Raw genomic sequence first — 23,129 nt, forward strand, 5'->3', positions numbered from 1 at the left:
GCAGGTCTCGGGGTGACCAGCGGGGATTTCTTTTAGGTTTGGTTATTCCCGTGGCACCGTCACATCTCCTTACTGCTTTGAAGCCCCTTCTGCTTTTAAATCAGCTCTGGGAGGCTGGCTCCCCATACAACCTCAGTGTTTCCCTGCATTTTTATCTGCATTTTCTTCATCATTAAAGCAAGTATTTTTCCTCTCCCTTTTACACTTGTGTCTCTGCCATGGATTAGGCCCCTCGGATGGTCCCTGCTGGCAGGAGGTGTGCGTTTGGCAGGGCTTGAAACGCTGCTTTGAAGGCTGAAGTCAGCTCGCAGCACTGCTTTGCTGTTAAAACCGTCTTCTCCAGCCCTTACAGAGAGGAATTTTTAGTCCCTTTTGTCCTGCTCCGTGCCAGGGGGGACTCTCCCCATGCCAATATCTTCCTCTGGATATTGGGAGGAACTGAGCAGGCCCAAATGATGGAGAGGATGTGTTGAAAATTACCCTGGCAGCAGCCTGAGCATCCTCGGACGCCAGGAAGGAGGAGACCTCGGGGATGCTTCGGCCAGGCCATCGTGCCAGTTCTGCGCTCATGGTGCACGAGGGAGGAGAGAAAAATAACTCCTGCCTTTTTCTGCGCAAGGATTTGGGATATTTGTAGGAGGTGGGGGGAGAATGTGCTTTTTTTAATTATTTTTTTCCAATTTTTCCCCTTCTTTCTCCGTGCAGATTAATGCGAGGTGCCTGGTGAAATGTTATTTCGCTGCTGCCTCCGTTCCCCAGGCGGGCGCTTTGCTCGCAGCCCTCCTGGTGTGTGTCCACACAGGGTCTGTGTGCTTTGGGTGCAAAGTTAGAGGCCGTGCAGGTGCTAAAGGTATAAAGTGCTAGGTGCTGCTTCCATAAAAATAGCTAAATCAAGAACCTGGGACAAACCACTTGGTTTGCTGGATTTTTTTTTTTGTTGTTAGGGAACTTTCTGGTAAGTTTTTTTTTCCACTTTGTATCCATAGCTCTTAAAACGCTCCTAGCTATAAATAACGAGGAGACCACTTAACGTCTGCTGAAGTTACAGCTGGTGCTAAGTGCCTGCTGCTTCTGCGGGACTCGAAGCGAGAGGCGCTAATGCAGGAGAAATAACGAAGTTGGATGACATTTTTGTTGGGTGAAGGACAGGTTTAATGAGTTCCACTTAACCGCTGCTTTATCTTTCCGCAGGGATGTGAAAGCAGGAAATATTCTTCTCGGAGAAGATGGCTCGGTGCAAATTGCAGGTAACTTTTTCCTAATCGCTCTGAAAAAGCTGTGGGCCTAGCCCTGCGTCTGAAGAAACGGTTGAATGGGCAAACCTACGTGGAGATGTTAGCTTCAAGAAGCCTTGCAGTTGGTTTATTTTTAATAAAGTAAGAATTTTGCATGTTGATATCTTAAACTACTGGTTTTTGGTGTAATGAACGCCAGCGTGATTAAATCCTTTGGCTGGTGGGGTGAAATGAACGTCCTGGAAGCAGCCACGCGGGGAGCTCAGCTGCCGGATCCGGGGACAGAGCTGAGAGGTGTGAAACCCCCTGGTGTGTGTCTGCGCCTGGACCTCGGTACGAGGGGCATGGATTTTCCACTGGGAGGCAGGATGGGTTGCGCTGTGAGGTTTTTGAAGGGAATTTTAAGGTTTTCCCATAATGGGGCCAAGATTTAGGGTTTGGAATCGGACAGAATGCTAGGTTATATGCAGGGAGAGGCCGTAAATAGCTGTTGCATTAGAGCAATGCCCTGTTATTCCAGCGTTTCAGCCAGCCCAGGAGAAAGCTGCTTGTGTTTCTCTTCCACAAGGGTGCCATGGCTGTTTAATTAAGGGCATGACTGTTTAATTAAGGTTTTTATTAAGGTGCTAGGTGCCTTTTCGTGTATTTTTGTCCGCCGAATAACGTTTAGTTGATGGGTAATTTTAAGGCTGACTTAAAACCTCATAATAACTCTCATAAAACCTCTTGCTTAGCCTTTGTGAATTTTAAAGGGTTTCATTTATTCGGGATTTGGGGATATTCCCCTGAACCGAGCTGTCTGCTGGCGGCTTATATGCGCAATGTGTAAATGATGAAATCCTTCTCTCTGCATGTTCTGCGAAAGCAACCCAGCGAGATGTGCAAAGTTCCCTTTTTGAAATTTTTGCTCTGCATAAACATGCAGGAGGAGTAATTCTGTAATCTTCCCTGCCACCAAGTAGGAAAACTGAACTCCACCGAGGTCAACAAGTTCGCGGCAGCGCCAGGAAGCGCTTCAATTTCTGTGACAGCAGCCGATGGCTTGAAAGAAACAAAAATAAATGAATGGCCGAACGCTAGCGAGGAGCCTGACGTGGGCAAACCGTGAACATTTTTTTTCTGTGGGAATTTCTAACACGTCAGCTTCCTTTCCTCCTGACCCGGGATGAAATAGCAAAGATTCTCGTGGATTTTTTTGAGGAGGGGAAAAAAAAAACGCTGGGAGCCAGCCAGCCCAAATAAAAGGAGTTTTGTTCCGACACGATCAAAGCACCTGCCTTTGACAAGCTCAGTGCAATTTATGAATAATTTGGTCGCTAATTGGCTGCCTCAATTATCATCTGGATGACATCACCGCATTCCCATGGAAGGAATGTATTGAAGTTTCCCTGGAAAGTTACAGCACGAGGGGAAAAAAAAAACTTGATCAGCTGTGGAACGAAGCCTGAGGTTAAGAGTAAATGGGGCACCTCCCTTGGAGGCGCTGGCCTGCTGCACGTAAAAAATGCAAATAGTTTAGTAGGAAAAAATGACTTCAGTGCTTTATAATGGATCCTTTCCCTTTTGTTCCTGTATCAAAGCTGCCTGAAGCTACTGGAGTAGTGGGGTGAAGTTCTCCTTTAGTGTTTGGCCTTTGCGACCTCCTGTTCCTGCGTGCTCGCTGCTGCTTGACACAATTTGTGTCTGAAGAAATGCGCATCCTAAATGTAAGGAATGCAAATCCTAAACTGCAAATCCTTTGAAACCAAAGAGCTGCTTTTAGGAAGGTTCATAAAAACCGCCTGACCCGTGATGGAGGAAACCCCGCTGCTGGACTGTGCCTCCACAACACGGCGGTGATTTTATTTCACGTAAGGCACACTGGGGAGCCTTCCCTGCACACCATTCACGGCAGCAATCTTGCTGCAGTGTTACACAATTGTGTTTGTGCTCCCTGGAAGCTAAAAGCCTCCTTTGCTGATACGGGCTGGTAAGGCTGAGCAGAAAGAGCGAGGTGATGAAGGTTTGCCTGACTGCACTCAGGTCCTGCTTGCAGTTCTGAGCTGAGGGATGCACTTCGGCTCTGAAACCACTTCAGCAGCGCCGGGAGGCTGTGGCTGGTGCAGGCAGCGTGCTGGAGGAGCAATCTCTGCGTTCAGAGGCGTTTGCTCCAAGTCCGAGTTCTAAAAATTCCTCTAATGGCCTGCACAAACACCCAGCTCAAAGCTCCTCCCCGGCTCCTAGGACTTGGTATTTTTATTCATGCCTATTTTTAACTCTGCTCCTTTTCAAAATGTGCAGCCACTGAACCAGGGCAGAAAACTGCCTGTAGCAGGTACCGCTGCCCACCCAGACCTGAGCTGAAGCCGCTCCCTTATCCGAAATCACTTCTTTTCGATTTTTTTTTTTCCAAGGGCACTGCTTTGGGCTTGTGGCTTGGCACCGAGCTTTTGGAGCCTGTTACGATCCCGAGCGTATCGCTTTCTCGGCTTGGAGCGTTTCCTCGCCCGCTGAATTAATCTGTCTTCTCACGAGCTGGACTTTCCTTTCCCAGATACCATTGTTCTGGGCCGCGCTGGCGGCGGTTGCAATGTAAATGGAGATAGCTGCGTGCTTTTGTGCTCCATGGCAATTACTGTATTATTTTTTTTTAATCAGAACATAAAACCTCTGTGCCCTGGCATTTACTGGCTCCGCGGAGTCTAAAGGCCCGCGTGGGTAAAAACATTCCTGCCGACACAAACTGCATCGGTCCCAGTCCTGCAGCGTAAAGCAGGAGGCTTCCTCTCCCAGCCAGGAGGGTTTCATATTCGTGAGCTTATGGAGCTGTGCAGGTCCTGTGGGTTATTGCGAGACAGAGCAGCAGGCTCGTGGTAGCCTGGGACGGATGGGAGAGGAGGCACGCTCTGCCAAGGTGCAGGTGAGAACCACGCAGGCGTGATGTTAGCATCCTGCTGAGCCTGGGTGCAAAACAATTCCTTTTTTTCCTGATTTTAGTCCCTGGGATGTCCAACGATAGTGTCAAATACTCGCTCACCTGCAATTTCCAGGCGTTGCCTGGTGGCTGGAGGAGATGGAGATCTCACAAAGTCGTCGGGGACTCGCTAATTGATGCCGGGCAAGCTGCCGAGCCCCCCTCTCGCTTTATCTATTTATAAAACGGGGATACTTCAGGCCAGGCGCAACTTGTGTAACTGAATTTGTGTAACTTTCCACCCAGCCATGCCAACTTGTCACCAGTTCGCCCTGTTCCTGACTGCTCCTAATTCACGGGACTAAAATAGCGCCCTGCATAAACACCGCGCGGCCACGCGGGCACTGCCATTCCCCCACTTCAGCTTAGGAAATCGCAGCTTCGGGAGATGAAATCGGGAGCTAACTCGGGGAGAGGAGAGCTGCTTGCAGGGCTGGCTCCAGCCCCCAGCGGCTGCTCCAGCACTCACGCCTCCCAGCCTCTTCTGCTGTTCAAAAAAAGGCAAAAAAAGGGTTTTCTGAGTGGCCGGGGAGGAGTTTTGGTGCCTGCCCTGCAGCAGCGTGATGTGAGGTAACCCGTGCTTCGTGTTGCATGTCCTAGTGGGGTTTCCTGAAGAGATGTTTCAACAACCAAGCAACGTAACCACTTCTGAACTCCTCCAAGGGCGGCGTCTTCATGGGCTTCGTCACCCCTCTGGTGTAGCTTCGTTAACCTTCGTTAACCAGCTCGCTTTCAGAAGCGATTTGTGCGTTTACTTCAAGAGCTTTCATTAATCGTGTATGCAAGAGGACTAAACTGATGGTGGCGCATCTAAAGCTGTCATCGATTAGAAATGTGTGTGAGCGCAGAGCTCTGCCTTCCAAAGGAGAATTTGGGTGAGAAAAAAGCCCTTAGGGCAGTGAGAAGGGCTCGCAGCAAGCTCACAGCCCTGGCCTTGTGGTGAGGCCCTGTCCCAGGCTGCCCAGAGGAGCTGTGGCTGCCCCAGCCCTGGCAGTGCCCAAGGCCAGGCTGGATGGGGCTGGGGGCAGCCTGGGCTGGTGGGAGGGGGCCCTGCCCATGGCAGGGGGTGGGATTAGCTGGGCTTTGAGCCCCCTGCCAACCCAAAGGACTCTCTGATTCTATATTTACAGATCCAACAGCACCGTACGACCATGTAGTCTTCAAAGGAAACTAAGCTTGTTACCCTTCCCTAATCTTCTTCCCTCTGCTGTCTCACCAACCTGCTGCGTTCCCTGCAGCAAATTGCCATTCACCGCTGCCTGCATCATCTTCTCCTCGGGCTTTGTTCGCCATCAGCTCGAACAGCCTGAGCTTTGCAGAAGAGCAGCCCTCGGTACCACTGCAGCGAGTTTTTGACGTGCGAGAAGCAAGGTGCTCAGTGTGAGAGCCGCTTGGTGCTGCCTTCTGAGTGCTTTTTATTTCTTGCTGGAGGAAGCGCAGCATCTTGGTTGTCCGAGTTTAAAAGCAGAGCTGAGTTGTTTGCACTCAAGGTTGGTTTATGCTGTTCTGCACCCGGAGCTTGCTGTTTTAGGGTCTGATTCAAACCCTGCCAGCTCTCGGGAGCCTTTCGGATCTCAGCAGGCTCCTGGTTAGTGCCCAGTGGCTTTTTTTCCCTGGTGGTATTGCTAGCTACAGGAGCAGGTATATTGATTGAAGAATTAAGTTAATATTAAAATAGGAGTTGTCCCAGGCTGACTTCTTTTTTGTGGGGTTATGACCACATGCAAAAGGCAAAATTTGCCAGATTTCGGCATATTTCTGCCCTATTTCATTGCACGTTTCTCTGGCTTAGCCTTCGGGAGGGAAGTGTCCCAGGGGCAGCCCCCAGGAATCCAGGAGCTTAGGCAGAGGGAGGAGACGCAGATGACATCAGCTGCCCAGAAGTGAGGGCTGAACCCCAGCTCGTGGTTAGGCTTTTATTTTATTGCTTCCCAGATATTTCCTGAGAGCAAACGCCCGCTTATCTTAATAGCTGGGGCTCGGATAAAGGCAGCGAGGTGACATTGGAGAAAGCTGCTTCAAAGGCATTCCTTACGGCCGGGTGGCCCGGGCTGCTCCTGCCAGCTTCAGCCCACTGCAAATGAGGGGAATTGATTGGGAAAACACTGAATAAATCAACCGTGTAATGGAATACGATTTCATTCCTTTTAAGCTTTCTGCAGCCCTCAGCTGGCAGACGGTAGGGGCGCGATTCCAGCCTGGAGGTTAGAAACTCGGCCTCGTGTTTGGGTGAGCGCCGCGTGGTTTTGCTGCTTTTGCTCCGAGTGGCATTTCCTTTACCCTCAAAACGAAGCCGAGGTAAGATAACGTCCACCAGCCCATCACAACAGCATGCTGATGGCACCCGGACAAGTTTCTAGGAGCATTATCTTTATTTAAAATAACTCCCGATTGTTCTGGTGTTCAGAACAATAGGTCTTGCCCATAATAAAGGGTAAAGTGCACGTAATTTTACTCCGGGCTTTTCTGGAAGCCCTTTCAGTTTCTAAGAAAAGCAGGGATGAGATGCACGCGTGGAAAAAGCCAAAGCACTGTTGCAGGAAGCAGGTCTTGTGGCTTTCCAGAGAAATAAAGGTCGCAGTGCCTCCAGCCGTAGATGTTTGGATAGACAACACTAGAAATTCCACGCCAGCAGCACTATGGGATGCCTCCAGCAAGAGGGAATGGGACAGAAAGGCACATCTGGAAGAAGCCGGACCCTAATTGGAGGCATTTGGTGTAAACACAGGATTTTAACCCTGCCATTTCAGTGCAACCTCCTGCTCGTCAATGCAAACCTTCAGTTATTGATGGCTGGTTTCTCCGTTCGTGTCCGTGGAAGCCTCTAACCCAGGGGAGCTGGAAGCTCTCGGCGTGGTGTTATTCCCAGGGGTGATTTCCTTTCTCAGTACTGAGAGGTCGGTGACACTGCTGCTGTGGGGCAGGGGGAAGCTCGGCCCTCTTCTCACGTGGCTGCTGTTGCTGGCAGATCTGCAAAAGGCATCTTTTGTAGCAGCTGATTTCTCAGTTGCAGTTATCTGTCAGTGGCTGAGCTGTGTTTTTAAACCAAAATAATGTTCTGGTGTTACATAAAATAACCCCTGGAGTTCAGGCTCACCCTCCAAGCCCGTCATCAACCTCAAAAACGGCATCGAAGATCGTGATTGCTTTTAAAAATTAAAAATAGAAACAGAGGGAAGGGAGTAAAACTCCGTTGTAGAGACCACTTGTAGGTCTGTAATTCTGCAAGGCATAAGCGGTGTTGTTCAGAGCGAATCGGGAGGAAATACTTTTGGTTTGTGTTTAGTTCCCCTGTCACCTGACTGATTTTATTTGTATTCAGAGGAAAGTCTCCTGAGTGGCCTGGTTGCCAGCTCTTTTGTAATGCTTCATTCTGAACAAACATCTCGTATCCTATTGCTGGCCCTGCACCCCCCTGCTGCTGTTTGCAGCTCGGCTTTTCCACATCAGTCGTAACTGGGAAAGCGTCGGCGTCGCTGTTGTCATATAGAAGAGTGATTTGTGCTTTTGTTGTGAAAGAAAGAGTTTTGGGTGAATGCACAGCGCATCTTCGAGCATCCTGCAGCCTGTGGAAAATGCTTCAAGCGAGGGAACCCTGTGCAGGGTGTCTGCAAGGCATCCCCTGTGAGGCTCAGGCATGGTAAGCAGTCAGAACCTGTCCTGCTGAAGCACCGAGCATCTCTGTGATGGAAGATTACCAAGCAAAGCACGTTCTGCTAACAGGAGATCCCAAACGAGGGACTGAGTGATGCCTCCACCCTGCCTGACGCTGTCGTGACACTCAAATGTTACAAACTCCGGGAGATTTTTATGCATTGACTTCTTTTGCTCAGAAAACCCTTGCTGTAAATATTAGCCAGACGCTAACGAGGCTCAGTAATTTGTTACGTACCTACACAAATGCAAATAAAGGCTGTCAGAGGCAGGTTTGTGCCCCAGCAGGCCTGCCAGGAGAGCGAGGGCGGGCTGAGATGTCCAGTGGGCTGCGATGGAAAGTGGAATTTTCCTCTCCGCCAGCCAGCCCCAAACGCTTTGCTGTCCCCAGTAATTGGATGGTCAGCTGCAGGGTATTCATCCACCAGCACTCCTTGCTAACTGTTGATGATTCTTCGTTAGGAAACTCCTCGTGCGTGGTCTGCTGCTTGATAGGTGGCTGGGAATAAGCCCTTCGGCTTGCTCGGGATGTCTTCTTAACCAAATCTCGTCTGTTTGCTTTTCAGACTTCGGCGTCAGCGCGTTTTTGGCCACCGGTGGCGACATTACCAGAAATAAAGTCAGGAAAACCTTTGTGGGCACACCTTGCTGGATGGCTCCAGAAGTGATGGAACAGGTGAAGCGTGTTTCCTAGCATCCTTTTAGCCCATCTGCACGTGGAATAATTCCCCGTTGTCCACAGCAGCCATATTTACTTCAACTTAAAATGCTAAATTTGCATCCTTTAAGGCTTTCTTAGAACCACAGAATTGTCTTTAGGTTTTGGTACTGCTGCTAGGCTTGTACTGTGCATTATTTAGGGTTCGGTAGCTTCTGGCCATGTTGCTTCTCTCGAGGGTTGTACCCCAGGTAAGTCTGAGGCAGCTGAGCAGTTGCATAAAGATGATTAAACTGCCCCTCCCTCATGCCTGAGCATGAGGTGGAATATAAATAGCTTCACACACGTTAAATACACACATAGCCAGTCTGGTAACGTGCTCTTCTGCATGGGCAGATCCGAAAATTTGAGGTAGCAAATGGAAAATTATCCGAGGGGGGAGTTCTCACAGCGAAGTTACGCACGGTTGACTTCGAGCTTTTCAGTTTCTCTTGGCTTACGAGAGCCCAGCCTGTAAATATTGAGGAATGCTCGCCTCTCCCCCTTCCTCTTCTGCTTTTTTGGCTGGCTCATAGATGTCATGCTTCCTGTTGGGTGGAGGTATGTCACTTTTTGTCCTCTCCTACTTGTAGACTAAACGACAGGGCTCAGCTTTGTCTGCACGGCTTCTGACGAAGGCCACCTGAAAACCTTGTTGAACGTAAAGCTCTGCTGCCCATTGCTGAGTAAAATCAATACGCTACGTGCCAGCAAGGCCTTTCGTAGCAGCTGTTCATTGCACTGCTCTTCGGTGCCATAAACATTCGGAGAAATATTCCTCATCATCTAAAAAAGCTTGACAGAGAGCTCAGGGTTTCAGTTTTGGCACGTGCACCACGTGAAAATACAGCGATCTAAATGTTTTTCCAAAATATTGTTGTTACAAAGATTCCTGGAAGGGAAAAAAAAAAAAAAGGAAAAAACATTGTTTTATTAAAATAAACCTGGCTTGTAACTTTTTTCCTATTACTTGCAATAAAATACTTCAGGAGAAATTGAATGAGACCCCCGTGTATCTAGAGTGAAATGTAGCTAAAACAGTGGGAGACTTTTAATACATTTTTTTCCTCCACCTAAAACTCTCTCAGGAATTTAATTAATTTTGGAGGGGTTTAAATATACTATTGATGAAGGGCTTTTTCACTGCTTGGCCTTTTCAGCGACTCCCCATGGCAGCTTTGTGGGGTCGATGTGTTAAAGCACTCCTGCTGTCTCCTCGAGTCTAACACCCCAGGGCACGAGGCAGTTCCCCAAGTCAGGAGCTGTCTTTGAGAACTTGCTTCTGACCCGCTCTGCCATCACATACTTCTGGATTTTCTTGTTGAATTTTAAGAGGGGGAGGAAAAAGTAAATAAAAATAGCACATTTAGTGTGTCTAGAACTGGATCGGAGTTGCCCCTGCTTTTCTTCCTTTCGTGTCAGTGCTGCCTCTGGTGCTCAGGGGTGGCTGCAATCAGCAAAGGACTAGGGGGAAAGAAGAAACATTTTATTTTTTTTTAACTGAGAAAGGGATGTATTTGACAGGGCAGATGTTTTCCAAGGAGGCAGTTCTGTGACTTCTGTGAGGGTGCACATCAAACTCGTGAACAGTAGGCAGTAAGGAGGCATTTTGGATGCTGCTGTCAAATCCTTGTGCCCGTTTATATCATCCTGCTGCCTTCCAGCAGGTGTCACTCTGAGCCATTATATCCAACCAGGGGAAAGAAAAGGGGTAGCTGTGGGTTAGCCTCCGGTCTGTAGATATTCTTGATTCCATCTGTTTTATTTCACCCTCGTTAAGGAGCTTTAGTACATTATTACGTGATGGCTTGGTGTTGTCTTTTAATGTTCACTTGGTGGATTTATGGCCAAAAAAAAAAGTTGATGAGATAAAACAGATGATAAACGAACCTCGGGATGGTGACTAATACATAACGGATAGATGCTAAGGTGAACTACCAGAGGCAGATTGGAATTTCCTAGATTTCATTTGGAAGCAGGATTCCACGATACCATGAAAAATGTTAAAATGGGGAGTTGTACAGTGCAGGGATCTGAGATCAGCTGAAAGATAAAGCCGAGAAATGTGCCAAAGTCGTTCTCGAAACCTAAAAACGGTGAAAGGAAACATCACTTTGTAAAACTTATGGCATATTTCCTCATCTACTGTGTTCTTATAAATAATAAGAGATCCCTATAGATTTGTTTAGTTTAATTATTTGAAATCCATCCATAACAATGGCTTCCATAAACTCTGCTTCAGGAAGTCTTCCGAGCTCTGAAGGCTTGTGAAAACGATGCCTGCAGAGTCGAAGAACCGAGTACAAGATACAAACTGCTGTTGCTATAACAAACGTTAATTCAGTTATCAAATCACATGAAAAATAACGGAGGAGGGGATTTTTTTTTTTTTTTGTTTTGTTGGTCTCCAAGTTCCAGATCATCTCAGAGGCAGTTTGGGGAATATTCCTGGCTTCGTCACAATGGGCGTCTTTTTAAAGCTCGTTAGTGGGGCTGAATACAGTAAGCCTATTAGCCTTGCTCTGATTCATTATTCATTTTTCCGTGGTCTAACAAGAAGAAACACAAACCACGCTAAGCAGCCAAAACACTTTGATTTCTGTAGCTCTTCTTGGAGTTAGTACACAGTGTCTCTCCCCTGCAGTGGAGAAAGCAAGTGCCAAAATATTACCTAATGATAATGAGGAAGTAACCGCTTTGGCGTATGAAATATTTTTTCCTGTGCGTGAGGGGAAGTAAATGCTATAAATTTTCCTGAACAAGCCTGTGTTTAATGTCAAGTGCAGGAGCTCCTCTTAATTAGGGGAGGGAAACACGAGGCTGCGTGCGGACAGGAACGAGGGGCTTTTTCCTGAGCTGCCAGGCACTTCCCAGCCCTGAAGTTTCGGGCTTGAGCGTGTCTGTAGTCAGTTTGATTAAGCTGTTGGCTACAAGTGTAGTGAGGCACGTGTCCCGAGGGCATAACAGTCCCTCTATTAACTCCGAGAATTTCATTGTGCTGTTTAATGGCTTTGTGTTTTTGTGTAGAAGGCAGAGCCTGGGTTAACCCAGTGCCCCTTTATGCTCCGCACAGGAGAAGCCTGTGATGGAGCAGCCCTGGTTGCACAGCCCAAGACCGTAATTTCCATCAAACCCTGGCTTCTTAAGCCCTCAAAGAGGTGTTACAAGCATTAGGAGCTGTGGGAGAGGAGGGAGAAAGTGTTTTTTTTCCATCTGGTTAACACTATAGTAGTGGTGCTTCCAAATTCCTGATGAGAAATAAGGGGAGAGTAAGGAAATGATGAAAGGATAATTAAAACCCTGAAGAAGGAGATGGTGGTGTACGACACCAGGAGAGGCAGGTGCTAACGTTCTCCAATATCTTTCAGGTCAGAGGTTACGATTTCAAGGCAGACATCTGGAGCTTTGGGATCACTGCTATCGAACTGGCTACAGGGGCAGCTCCTTACCATAAATACCCACCGATGAAGGTGAGCAGGTCTTCGAATACTCGTGCTAGGCAAAGGATCTGTATGTTCCGGGGGCGTTGCAAAGAATTTGGCCAGACTGCTTTGTTGAAGAGCTTGTCCTCTCTCCTTGCGTTTCTGGATCGTGATGTTCTTAGATATGTTTGGAGTCACCTTTTAAAAACACACTCCTTAATCAATGTTGTCTGAAACTGTGCACAGCTCTAACTTAGATCCCGAGACTTGCCAGGGTCACCATTCGTGAGGAGAGTGCTGCGTGGCTCAATCCTGGAGCCTCTCCGTAGGCAGCAGATGTTACCACTGTAAAGAATGATTCGGAAAATATTGTGTGGCATCCACTGACACTGGGATGGGAAACTATTCCTTTTGCATTGATGATCCTTCTGGAAACCTCTCAGAAATCCTACTTTTCCCAAAAGAATTTCTTGCATTAACACCAACACAGTCCTGTTAATCACTCAACAGGGTCAGGCGTTTCTGGAAAGTACCACACCAGGAGGAAATGGGAAGGAATTGGTGATATTAATATTTTATTGAAGTTGAGGTGGAGGAAACTTTGTTGCTTAAACGCTGCCACTTCAAAAATCTTTTTGAATATCTTGCACTTTGGGTTGTCTTAGTTTGCATAAGTTTCCCCGCTTTCCTGGTAATTGAAACAGGAACTGCTTCTAGCTTGTTCTTCTTTCAAAGAGTTTGTATGTTAAAAGTTAGCAGAGTTGACCTCATTAGTTGAGGTTTGGAGCATCCTGCCCGTCTTCTGAGCTTTGAGATCTTCCTTAGGCCCTCTGCGAGATCTGATGGGGGCCCTGTCATAACCACAAAACATTGGGCCCCTTTTCTGCACTTCCCACCCTCTTGAAGGCCACTTTGCTTGTACCACTCTTGCTACATCCCACAATTTCAGGCATATCATGTAGCAAGTTTTCCTTTTCTGAGTCCTTTAATTGCTGGAATCCTATGTGAGGTGGGTGTCATCTCTTTAGGACTTGGGTGCATCTCCTCCTAGCTCTTAATTACAGTAGTGTTTGGGAGTCCAGTAGCTCCTAACTCATTAGAGAAGGGGCCTCCACGTATTTCTTCAAATGCCAGAGCTTTGCAGTGGTTTAACTCTTGGGGAACAGCATTCACTGCAAGATTTGGATGAGCTCTGTGCAGAGGCTGTTGAGTGGCTGAGCGGTTTGGAAATACCACTGAAGTTCACACTGTGCCAGCGATTGTGGCAGAACAGTGAGGAGTTCAGGGAAACGTGCTGCTTTAGCTGTTGCTGTTTTCACTGGTATTTCCATCTGCTCGCTGGTTATTAGTAGCATTCTGCTGTAGCTTCTGCAAGCCGTGCTTCTGTTTATTGATTTCAGTGCACGGGCTGCGGCTTCGAATGCAAAGATCACCCATTTAGCATCACGTTGTCATGCGGTAGGTTATTAATTCCCAGTTATTAAGTGTGGGTTCCAGTTATTCAGCCTGTGAGAGGAACTTTTTGTGTTATGTATCGAGTGTGATGGTATTTCACTGCTGTGCAGCAAAATGACCCGTGCATTAAGTGCCCCTCCAAGGAGGGGGGGAAGAAAACCTGAATTCTTCGCAGGCTGTATAATTTCAGCTAGATTGATGGGCTGCTGCTGCCCTAAGCAATAGAGCTGTTGAAAGCTTTTTTAAAGGTGCTTTTTGCTGCTTCCTTCTCTAAAAATAGATATTCGTCTGTAGGTAGGTGGCAGGCGAAAATGGAAATGAGCAATTTTCATCTTTTCCTTTGGAATAGCTGAGTGAGGTGAAGGAAATAAGTACCCATCAAGCCAAACTGATTGTGTGAGACATGTCTTCACCTGTTGTGGTGGTGGTACATGGAAGTGAGCACTCATTGTTTCATGTTGCCCTTCTGCTTTTACAGAAACTTAACAGCATTTTTACACTAACTTCATTTCTGAATGCAAGACATCTGCAGGGGAGCCTAAACAGCCTTTGAATCAAACATCTTGCACGACCGCTCAGCTGAGATGAGGAAGGCTGCTGAAAGTTTTGCAGTCCTTATGCCTCTCACAGCGCCAAACCTCCCTGAAAGCTCATCCTGACCTTGGGCTGGGCCTGCAGACTGCTCTGTGGGCTAGGGAGATGCAATAGGAGGCAGTAGCCTGGGCTGTTGGGTATAAATTAACTTGGCTTCTCGAGGAAAGGAGGTGGAGGCAACTCTCTGTGTTGGATGAGTTTTGAAACTCTCAGCTGACAGAATTTTCTGAGGTGTAAAGGTTTGAAAATAATTGTTTCCTTGGTGGCTATAGGAAAAAGAGAGAAAAGGAGAGACCCTGTAGTTTTCTTGAGGGAAAGGTAGTGAGGTGAGTTCGTGCTGTCTGGCAAACAGGAGGAGACAGCTGAAACTCTTAAGAAAAAAAATTGTTTTGAGTTCAGGCTTCCTGAGAGAGCTGCTGCAGTGAAACAGACCTTGTTGGCTCAGATGCTTGTTGAAAATGCTGTGTTCCAAAGCTCTGTACCTAACGAAAGCCAAGAAAAATCTCACTGCCAATAGACGTGATTCTTCCAGGTGTTAATGTTGACGCTACAAAACGATCCTCCGTCTTTGGAAACGGGCGTGCAAGACAAAGAGATGCTGAAGAAGTATGGGAAATCCTTTAGGAAGATGATCTCTTCATGCCTACAGAAAGACCCGGAGAAAAGGTGAGAGCTGGTAACGCCAAAGTCAACTGAAGGGAAACAAAATGTCAAAACTCCTCTCCGACCTTGCGGTCATGGTGAACACAGCAATTCTGCTGTGTAGCAGCAAATTCTTCTGGCTGTCCTTATTTTTAAGGATAAATGTCTGTCACCATGCCTGGGCAGGGCATGCAGCTGTCATTTGGGTTAACGAGGGCATCCCAGGCCCCTGTTGCATGGGACCATTCTCCCCCTTGCCGCCTCCAACAGGTGGCTGCAGTTCATGGTTTGTTTCTGGTCAAAGCTGCTCGGTGTTTGTAGATCAGCAATTACACGTTGGGCAGCATGGGTTTATTTGCAAAGCTTCGTAAATAAACTTTTTAAAATTTGCCAGCGTAAAGAAGGCTTTCTGCGTCGTTTTGACTTGAGTAATTACGTCGTATTTGTTTTGGGGGGGACAAATTAAGGAAAAAACACTGGCAAATTTTACCTGACGTGTTTTCGTCAATACAGATTGCTCAAGTGACCTGACGACACTTCCAGTCTTCCTCCTAACAGTAGCTTGACACTGCGTGGTGTTAGAAATACCACCGAGGGGGTGGTGTGCATGCTGTGGTTCCCAGGATAGCTTTATTTTGTTGTGTTGTGGCAGCGTCTGAAGCTGGGTGAAGGTCCAGCTGCCTACAGCACTGTTTAAAACCCACAGCCCGTCACACAGGAGAGCCTCAGCGAAGCTGGTTAAAGGCATCTTTGTCCTGCATTAGGAATATCATTCCTTCAAATGTAAGATTAAAAAAAAAAAAACAACAAAATAAAACAAAACACAAAGAAGCATTGCCACAGATTGATTTTTACGTTTATACCACTTAATTTTCTTTTGTCCTCAGTAAGCAAACTGGTTCTGGAAAGGGAAAAGTCCCTTCCTAAATTACAAATAATGAAGATGTTTTGCAGTTCCCTCCTGTGACAGATCCTGGAACAAAAGCTTCTTACACGTCGTGAGATGGGGTCTCTCTCTTCTAACCAGCTTTACATCTGAAAGGCTTAATGAATCCAGTGGAGTGCTTGATAAATGCCGATAGCAGCTTTTTTTTTTTTTTTTTTTTTTCCCCCAGCTTGATATTTTTCTTCCTCATTTTTAAAGCATGTCCTGCCCCTACAGGTTAGAATGTGCACTGATCAAAATTAAACGTAATCACCTGGAATGGTGGCATCCCCCTCTTCTCAAACACCACCAACAGCTGCTGTCATCATCTTTACTATAGGAGCAGGAGGTTGCCTGTGAAAAGCAACTTGCAGAATCAGATACGTTCAAGCAGCTGTGCAGCTGTCTCAGTCTTTAGAAAACTCCTGAATTGACCAAGGGATGGCTTTTACTTCTCAATATTGGTCCTAAAGTGCAACTGAAAAGGGAAAATAATTTGGACTTGATGTTAGACAAAGGTTCTTTGTCCCACGTGCATTTAATAGAACTAATTGCACATATACAATCAGGTGTGTCTGCAAGAGCTCAGCCACTTGCACGTGGCAAGTCCTGCCTCCTGCTCTAGGTGAGGATCCTTTGTCTCAATTGGCAGCAAATTCCTCCTGTGCTCCTGTCAGCCAGGCTCTGAGAGCCATGTTCAGCATCAAAACGGGGCCGTTCTCTGCCCAGTTAACTCACAGCAGGCTTTGATCAGAATGCCCTGACACTTAAAGGACTGGTGGTGTAAAATTTACTTTGAGTGATTTGTAGGGCACTTGTACAGGAGAAGCTGATGCCCTTAGGAGCTGTCATGTTACAGCTGCAACAAGCTGGAAAACTCTTGCACCGAAAGGGAACATTTATAACATTTTTTCTCTACCTGTTTTTATCCACAGACCTACAGCAGCAGAGCTTTTAAGACACAAATTTTTCACGAAAGCAAAGGTAAGAAAACACTTCCTAAACCGATCTGTGCAGAGGGAGGAGAGAGGAGTTAGCAGATGCATGCTAGGTATGGGGAGAGCTTTAGTGGCGCGGGGGCCAGCATAGCTGGCTGAGCTGAATGGGGCATTGTGAACGGGCAGAATGAAACCTCTCTTCTCTACCTCCTCGCGTATGCCACCATCAGGAGAAATTATTTAGAAATTCTCGAGCGTTTAAATGGCTTTCCAGTGGGTTTGGGCTTTTTTCTCCTCTTGTCCCGGTGCCATTCTGGCTGCGTGGCCGGCCATAAGGGTCTCCGTGGCAGGAGCTGTAGCTTGTGCTTTAGTGAGCTCTCTGATCAGTCTCTATGCAAAACAGTGAATAAGGCTCACTGTGTGGAGGGTTACCTGACGCTATTATGCCCTATATTATGGAAAGTGAAAATCCTATGACATAAAATAGTGGGAAATTCTGGTTTATAGCCATAGGGCAAACAGTCAGCAAGCATTTATCTACTTAGTGCCTGCCGATCAGTGCCTATCCCATCTGTGACGTCTTGTCGGGGGACACATACCAAAATAAGGGAGAATTTAATTTCCAGGGGAATGAGGAAACGTTTTCTGTGTGCTTATTTTTTTTTTCTTTGGTATATTTGTCATCAAAATAATGGGGTTTACAGCAGAACACCAGGAAAGTGTCAGAGATATCTGAACCTGGGACAGCGTAGCAGTGTCAGCACCTAATGAAAGTAGTGAAACGTAAAGAAAGTAGCACTCAGCTCCCCAAATGGAGGTGTTTATATGGGAGTGGCCACATCTGGGCATGCATAAAGGAGCAGGGTGTCCTATTAACGTTAACACAAATCCAGTATGTGCAGCCAAGGAAGTCTAGAGGGTGAGCCAACTTAGGAAATGTAAGAGGTTGCTTTAGGGCAAGTTTAGTTGATGTCTGCACTCTTAACAGCATTAACTAGTTTTTTGTTATCCCTAATGGGGTTTTAGGCAACTGAAGTGTTTGCGTCTGTGTACTGAATGTGCATTTGGTGGCCGAAGTGACAAGGAGGTTACACATGGGTTACACATTGCTGACCTTTCTCTCTGGCTCACGTTTTAGTTCACGTCACACTTCACCGTGTACAAAATCTCTTTCATGCTTTCATTAAACGGCGACAGAGTAACATATTAGCTTATGTGGTGATAGAAAATTAACGTTATTGTAAAAGAGGCAATGCTTAAACCCAGAGTGAAAATATGTGCCAGTTAGCACTCAGTCTTAAATGATTTTCAGACGTCGGCCACTGCCAAACTGACAGCTGTAACTTGAGGAGTCCACGCTTCTACACGCTTATACTGAACCAAATATAAACCCAGTTTATATTATATCAAAGTGTGTTTTGATAATGCTGAGAGCCATGTATCAAAATGCAGCTGGTTGAGGAAATTTAATACAGCAAAGCATCACAGCAGTTCCCCAATATTTAACTTACCGTGATGACTGCATTTACTTCCTCTCTAAACTTCACACGTGCTGTGCTTGTACTTTAACTCCTGCTGCCCCAATTCCTGCGTCTCATTACCCCTGCGTGTGGGGCTTCCCGCGTCCTGGCCTGACATCTGAGGCTTGCCTTTGACAGTAGGACAGGCATAAATTTCGGGAGAGGAAACAGCAAAGTGGCTAGAGCCAGATGCTGTAAGATCTGCAAAGGGAAGAACCTAAAACGTCTCAGCAGGATATCAGATGCTGTGATGTAACGAGTATGATCACGTTCCCCAGTAAATCAGACACTTTTATACAGCTCCTCAATCGTTAACTTCTTATCAGTGCGTGCAGGAAAAGTGCAACTGCTAATTTAAAAGGTATTTAAGATGAAAGACCATATACTGTAGTCCAAAGGAAGACAGTGATTAACTTTTTTTAGAGCTCAGTTCTTTGAGGGGAGGAGAGTGTGAAGCATATAAAACACTTTCTGCTAAAAATACTTGAAGCAGTTTCATTTTCAGAGGCACTGAAAGAATCAAAGAGTATTTTCAGCAATGTAAATGTTTGGTATTTTTTTTTTTTCCAGAATAAAGAGTTTTTACAAGAGAAGATGTTGCAGAGAGCACCAACAATTACTGAAAGATCCAAAAAGGTACTCTAAAGCTCCTGGGCTCTTGCTATTACAGTTGTATTAGTTTTTATGCTTGTTTTCACATTTTATTATGAGAGTTATAGTAGTATAGCATTTTCTAGATAGAGCTAAGATATTTTAATAAAATAATTGAATGCCCTGGCTGAAGATGCTCTTGTGCATTTCTACTTAAAATAAAAATAAAAATTTTAGAAGCTGTCTTCTTGATATCTTTTCTCTGTCTTTGTGCTGAGCAGGTAAGGAGAGTCCCAGGTTCCAGTGGACGTCTTCATAAGACTGAAGATGGTGGCTGGGAGTGGAGCGATGATGAACTAGACGAAGAAAGTGAGGAAGGCAGAGCAGCAATTTCACAGCTCAGGGTGGGTCCTCAAACTCTGATATCTCTGTTTTCTACCTATAGTATGTCTAAATGTCTCTGGGAAGCATGCAGCCTTGTTTGAAGTATGGTTCAGCTGTTGTTATCCTGCCCCTTGAGTTTGCAGCCAAACCAGAGAAAGCTGACTGAAGGTTAAAATAAGCCTATTGATCTCTTTTCTGTACTCATCCTGGGGCGCAGCTGCTCTAATTCAGGGCTGTTGGGCGTAATTGGGAACATGAAGTCAGGCGACCTGCTCCCGCCTCAGCATACTAATGCACTCGAGCTGGGATGTTCTCTTGAAGGGTGCTGCCTGCTCGAGATGCTTTCTTCTGGAAGTGTCACGAGAGGTTTTGTCCTGCTGCCCTCTCCAGGATGGAACTGAAATCGGTGTGGCCTGTGCTTAGGGCCTAGCTCTGTACCACCAGTTACACCGAAAAGGAAACTTTTTAAAGGAAACTATTTAAAGGGAACTTTTCAATACAAAAGGGAAAAAACAAGCAAACATTTTTGGTTTGAAGCATTTATCGCCTTGTAACTTTCATTTTTCTCTTTCCTTTTACTGCTGGTTGTGTAGATACTTAAACATTAAAAGCAAGATTTTGTCTTTAGCATCTTTGGAAATGCTTGGGGGTTTAAAGGTATTATTATTAATAAATGTATTAATTTAAATGTTTTAATTTATTATTAATACAATAATTCCACATAGTAATTTGTGGCAATAGCTATTGTGACTTTAAAAGAGCTTACTGTATCAAGCTTCAGATATAGTCAAGGAGGATCTCTTGATGTCAGGTGGGTACTACTGACATTCACAGAATTATTTAGGTTGGAAAAGACCTCCAAGACCACCTGGTCCAACCTTTTACCTAGCACTGCCAAGTCTGCCATTAAGCCATGTCTTAAGCTCTACATCTAACATTTCTTGAAGACCTCCAGAGATGGTGTCTCAACTACTTTCCTGAGCAGCCTGTTCCAATACTCCACAACCATTTCAGTGAAGAATTTTTTTCTAATATCCATCCTAAACCTCTCCTGGCTCAACTTAAGGTCATTTCCTCTTGTTCTTTATAAGCTCAAATCTTCTAAATAGCTCTTGTAGGCTAAAATGATCATTTTTTAGGATGGAATACTGTAAAAGACCCTACCTCTATTTCAGGGAGTACTTAGAATTTGTTTTGTCTTGTATCTAAGCTCAGAATCCTATGAATTACCACTGCTTGCTGTGTTTTGAACAGTACTTAATTGTTTCAGTCCTTTTACACAGAAAAAAACACATGTTTACAAGCTCCTTTTCAAGCCAGTTTATTTCCTCGGAGCTTTGGCATAGCTCCTTGTACTTCTGTCTGTTCTGATTTCTTTAATTTAGGCCATGCTTGGCCTTAACTTTTAGGCTTCCCATTCAAGAAACCTTTAGTCTTTTAACAAAGGATGGTTGTTGGAGCAGCGGGTCTGCATTCAGCTACTCTAACTGTAGGAGAATATTGACATTTCGGGGACACCCCGCGTAGATACAACTTGGATCTTCAGGAGACCAAAACCAGTATGGAAGTCAGGAAGGTATCTTGGACATAGCTTCTTAGGTGCCTGAGAGCTACCCTAGGTGTCTTTCCACTGCACAGCTTTTGAGTTATTTTCTTCAGGTGAAAGAACAGGAATGCCCGTGCACCTCTTCCATTTGATCCCTTTTCAAGCAGTCTTAAGACTTGGATCTAAACTGCCAATGTTTGCTCCAAATACAGGGATATTACTGAGATCTAGTGTCAATGCTGTGTTTTGACCATATTTCAAATGCCGTATAAATTCCACCTGCCTGTAATCCCATTGCAATTTCAACTAAATTGTTGAATTGAATGATTTGTATTCACTAAGTGTCACCTTTTATTCCAGCTACACCTGCATTTAACTGCTGTCACCCTAAAAGGATAGTTTGCCCATTGACTTTATTTGCTAAAACACTTCAGTCCTATCCTGTATAAAAGCTTATGTGTAAAGTGTTTGCATTTTTTTGCTTGTTTTCACTTTACAGAAAAAAGAGGGTGAAATTAATACGTACAAATGTGTGTTTTACAAGTCTGTTGCTAGGAGTGCACCTGAAAGCAGACAAGTTCTTGTAAACGGAGCCAGAAATTTCTGCCTAATTGGTTGAATATGCGAACTTGCTGGCTCAACGTTACATTTTATATCTGAATCCTTGCTGAACTTCCTTGCTCTCTGCATTTAAAACCTTGAATTCAAACTAAAACAATTGCAGTGTGTGGGTTTTTAAATCGTTCACCTTCCGTTACTCAGTAAATCTATGTAATACTGTTTGGTGTGGTCACATTTCACTGGTTGCTCATTTCTTGGGTTACACAGGCAAAAATAAATTAATATATTTAAGCACATCCCCGAAGTCATCCTACTTATGCCTTAAATAAATGACTTCTGATGTTTATCTTATTTCCATTCTGCCTGCTCATGTTTTTCCTTAGTTTACCTCTTTCTGCTGTTGATCTGGGTTGGTTGGTAGCTGTGGGGCAGGGCCAGTGTCCCCAAACTTGCCTGCGTAGTGTCTAGCACACTGTGATCTTTCAGACAAGCTCCTTTTAGTTATTCCTTGAGGCATCTGGGTACCCTAGCTGTGAACTTTCTGCCTGAAAGAGCAGCACTGAAGCTGTAGCCTGCAGATGTGGAGCGTGGCTGTCTGTCTCAGGGAGCAATGCCACATTTTTCGTCTTTTCCTGGTCACTGTCACGTGAAGGCTTAACATATCGAGATGGGTTTCAGCCTTTACCCTTCCAGGTTGGATTTCAGCTTTTACCTTTCCAGCTGCGTGACTTTTTTCCTGACCCTGTCCTCACTTAGTCACTGGGAAGGATCTGTTCCTCCTCCTCCTGGCCAGAGGGCTTTTTGCAAGTGGCTGTTCTGTGAATAAAACCTTTTATTTTCTCTCCTGGGGTGCCTCTGGGTCATCCATTACAAATCACCCTGACCTGCTTTGGTTAAATTAGTGGCATTGGTTAGTTCATAAACTAACTGCCTCTAGTCAGTAGCACCATGAAACTTTTCTTCTTCTGTCAGACTCGTCCCGTCCTGACCACAACCTGTCTTTTAGACCTCTAGGCACAGAAAGAACATTTAATTTGTTAATCCCAGCATGGACCAAGCCACCCGACCTATCTTATCTCCAGGCAGTAATTGACCCGTTAGGAGTCAGAGCTGCAGGATATCCTAATTGCAGAGATTCCCTGGAATGCTTGGCAATTCCTTTCTGCTCACGTGAAACAACTGATGCTCGTTGTCTTTGCTTATTGATAAGCAAGGCCTGGCCACGTTGCTTTGACTGCACTTTCCTCTCCATTCCTCTGGTAGTTGCACTGCTGAACTCGTGCATGGCCATCAGTTTTCTGCTCTCTCTCATGGAGAGCACAGCACGGTGCAGAGTCCAAGGGCGAGAAGAAGCAGGCAAGAGACTTCTTTCTCTAAAGCAGCACGTGGAAGGCTGAGGCTGATCTGTTTCCTGTATTTCTCTGCAAGACTTGGGTAGCTTCAAATGAATTTTGCCATCTCAGTGTGTGAGCAATTTGATCCAATCTGAATGATCTTCAAGGGGACTCGGTTTTGCTGTTGGTTAATTATTACAGTAGTTAATACACTGGTTGTCAACTGCAATCCTGCAGCACGACTGCAGGTTTTGAGGTATTATGATTAGGTTGGCAACAGACTGTGGCCTCCATTTCATTATGAAACTTAATATGTATACATAATTTGAAAACAATGTAGGTTTCATTTGTTCAATGTGGCTCTGAAAGGTCCTTTTCATCAGTAAATTTAATTTCTGTCAAGGCAATAATAACTTTTTCTTGTGTTTTTTTTTTTTGGTTTGTTTTTTTTTCAGTCTCCCAGAGTGAAAGAACCTGTACAGAATTCAGAGGTAAGTTTTAAATGCAAATTGCTTCCTGAAATGATGACTTCTTATTATTTCTATTACAAGGAGTGTGTTTTTATTAGCCTTTGAAAACAATATTGTATAAACTAGAAGCTAGTATCTGGCTGTGCTGTGCTTGAAATTTAAAAAAAGAAAATTAATCATTGCCTATTTAATGCTAAGAGGTCATTCT

At 45.4% G+C, this 23,129-nt stretch overlaps 1 protein-coding gene across 1 annotated transcript in view; it reads left to right on the top strand.

Moving 5' to 3' along the window:
* OXSR1 (oxidative stress responsive kinase 1) overlaps positions 1–23,129 on the top strand; it is a 65,223-nt gene that overhangs the window by 32,861 nt on the left and 9,233 nt on the right. Inside the window, exons 5-12 of the mRNA XM_032181442.1 lie at positions 1,192–1,247; positions 8,409–8,518; positions 11,908–12,009; positions 14,543–14,676; positions 16,513–16,561; positions 18,606–18,671; positions 18,908–19,030; positions 22,907–22,942. Of these exons, the coding sequence (XP_032037333.1) occupies positions 1,192–1,247; positions 8,409–8,518; positions 11,908–12,009; positions 14,543–14,676; positions 16,513–16,561; positions 18,606–18,671; positions 18,908–19,030; positions 22,907–22,942 (676 nt within the window). The remainder of the gene's footprint in view (positions 1–1,191; positions 1,248–8,408; positions 8,519–11,907; positions 12,010–14,542; positions 14,677–16,512; positions 16,562–18,605; positions 18,672–18,907; positions 19,031–22,906; positions 22,943–23,129) is intronic.

This window comes from Aythya fuligula, chromosome 2 (assembly GCF_009819795.1).
Source record: "Aythya fuligula isolate bAytFul2 chromosome 2, bAytFul2.pri, whole genome shotgun sequence".
NCBI classification, from domain to species: domain Eukaryota; kingdom Metazoa; phylum Chordata; class Aves; order Anseriformes; family Anatidae; genus Aythya; species Aythya fuligula.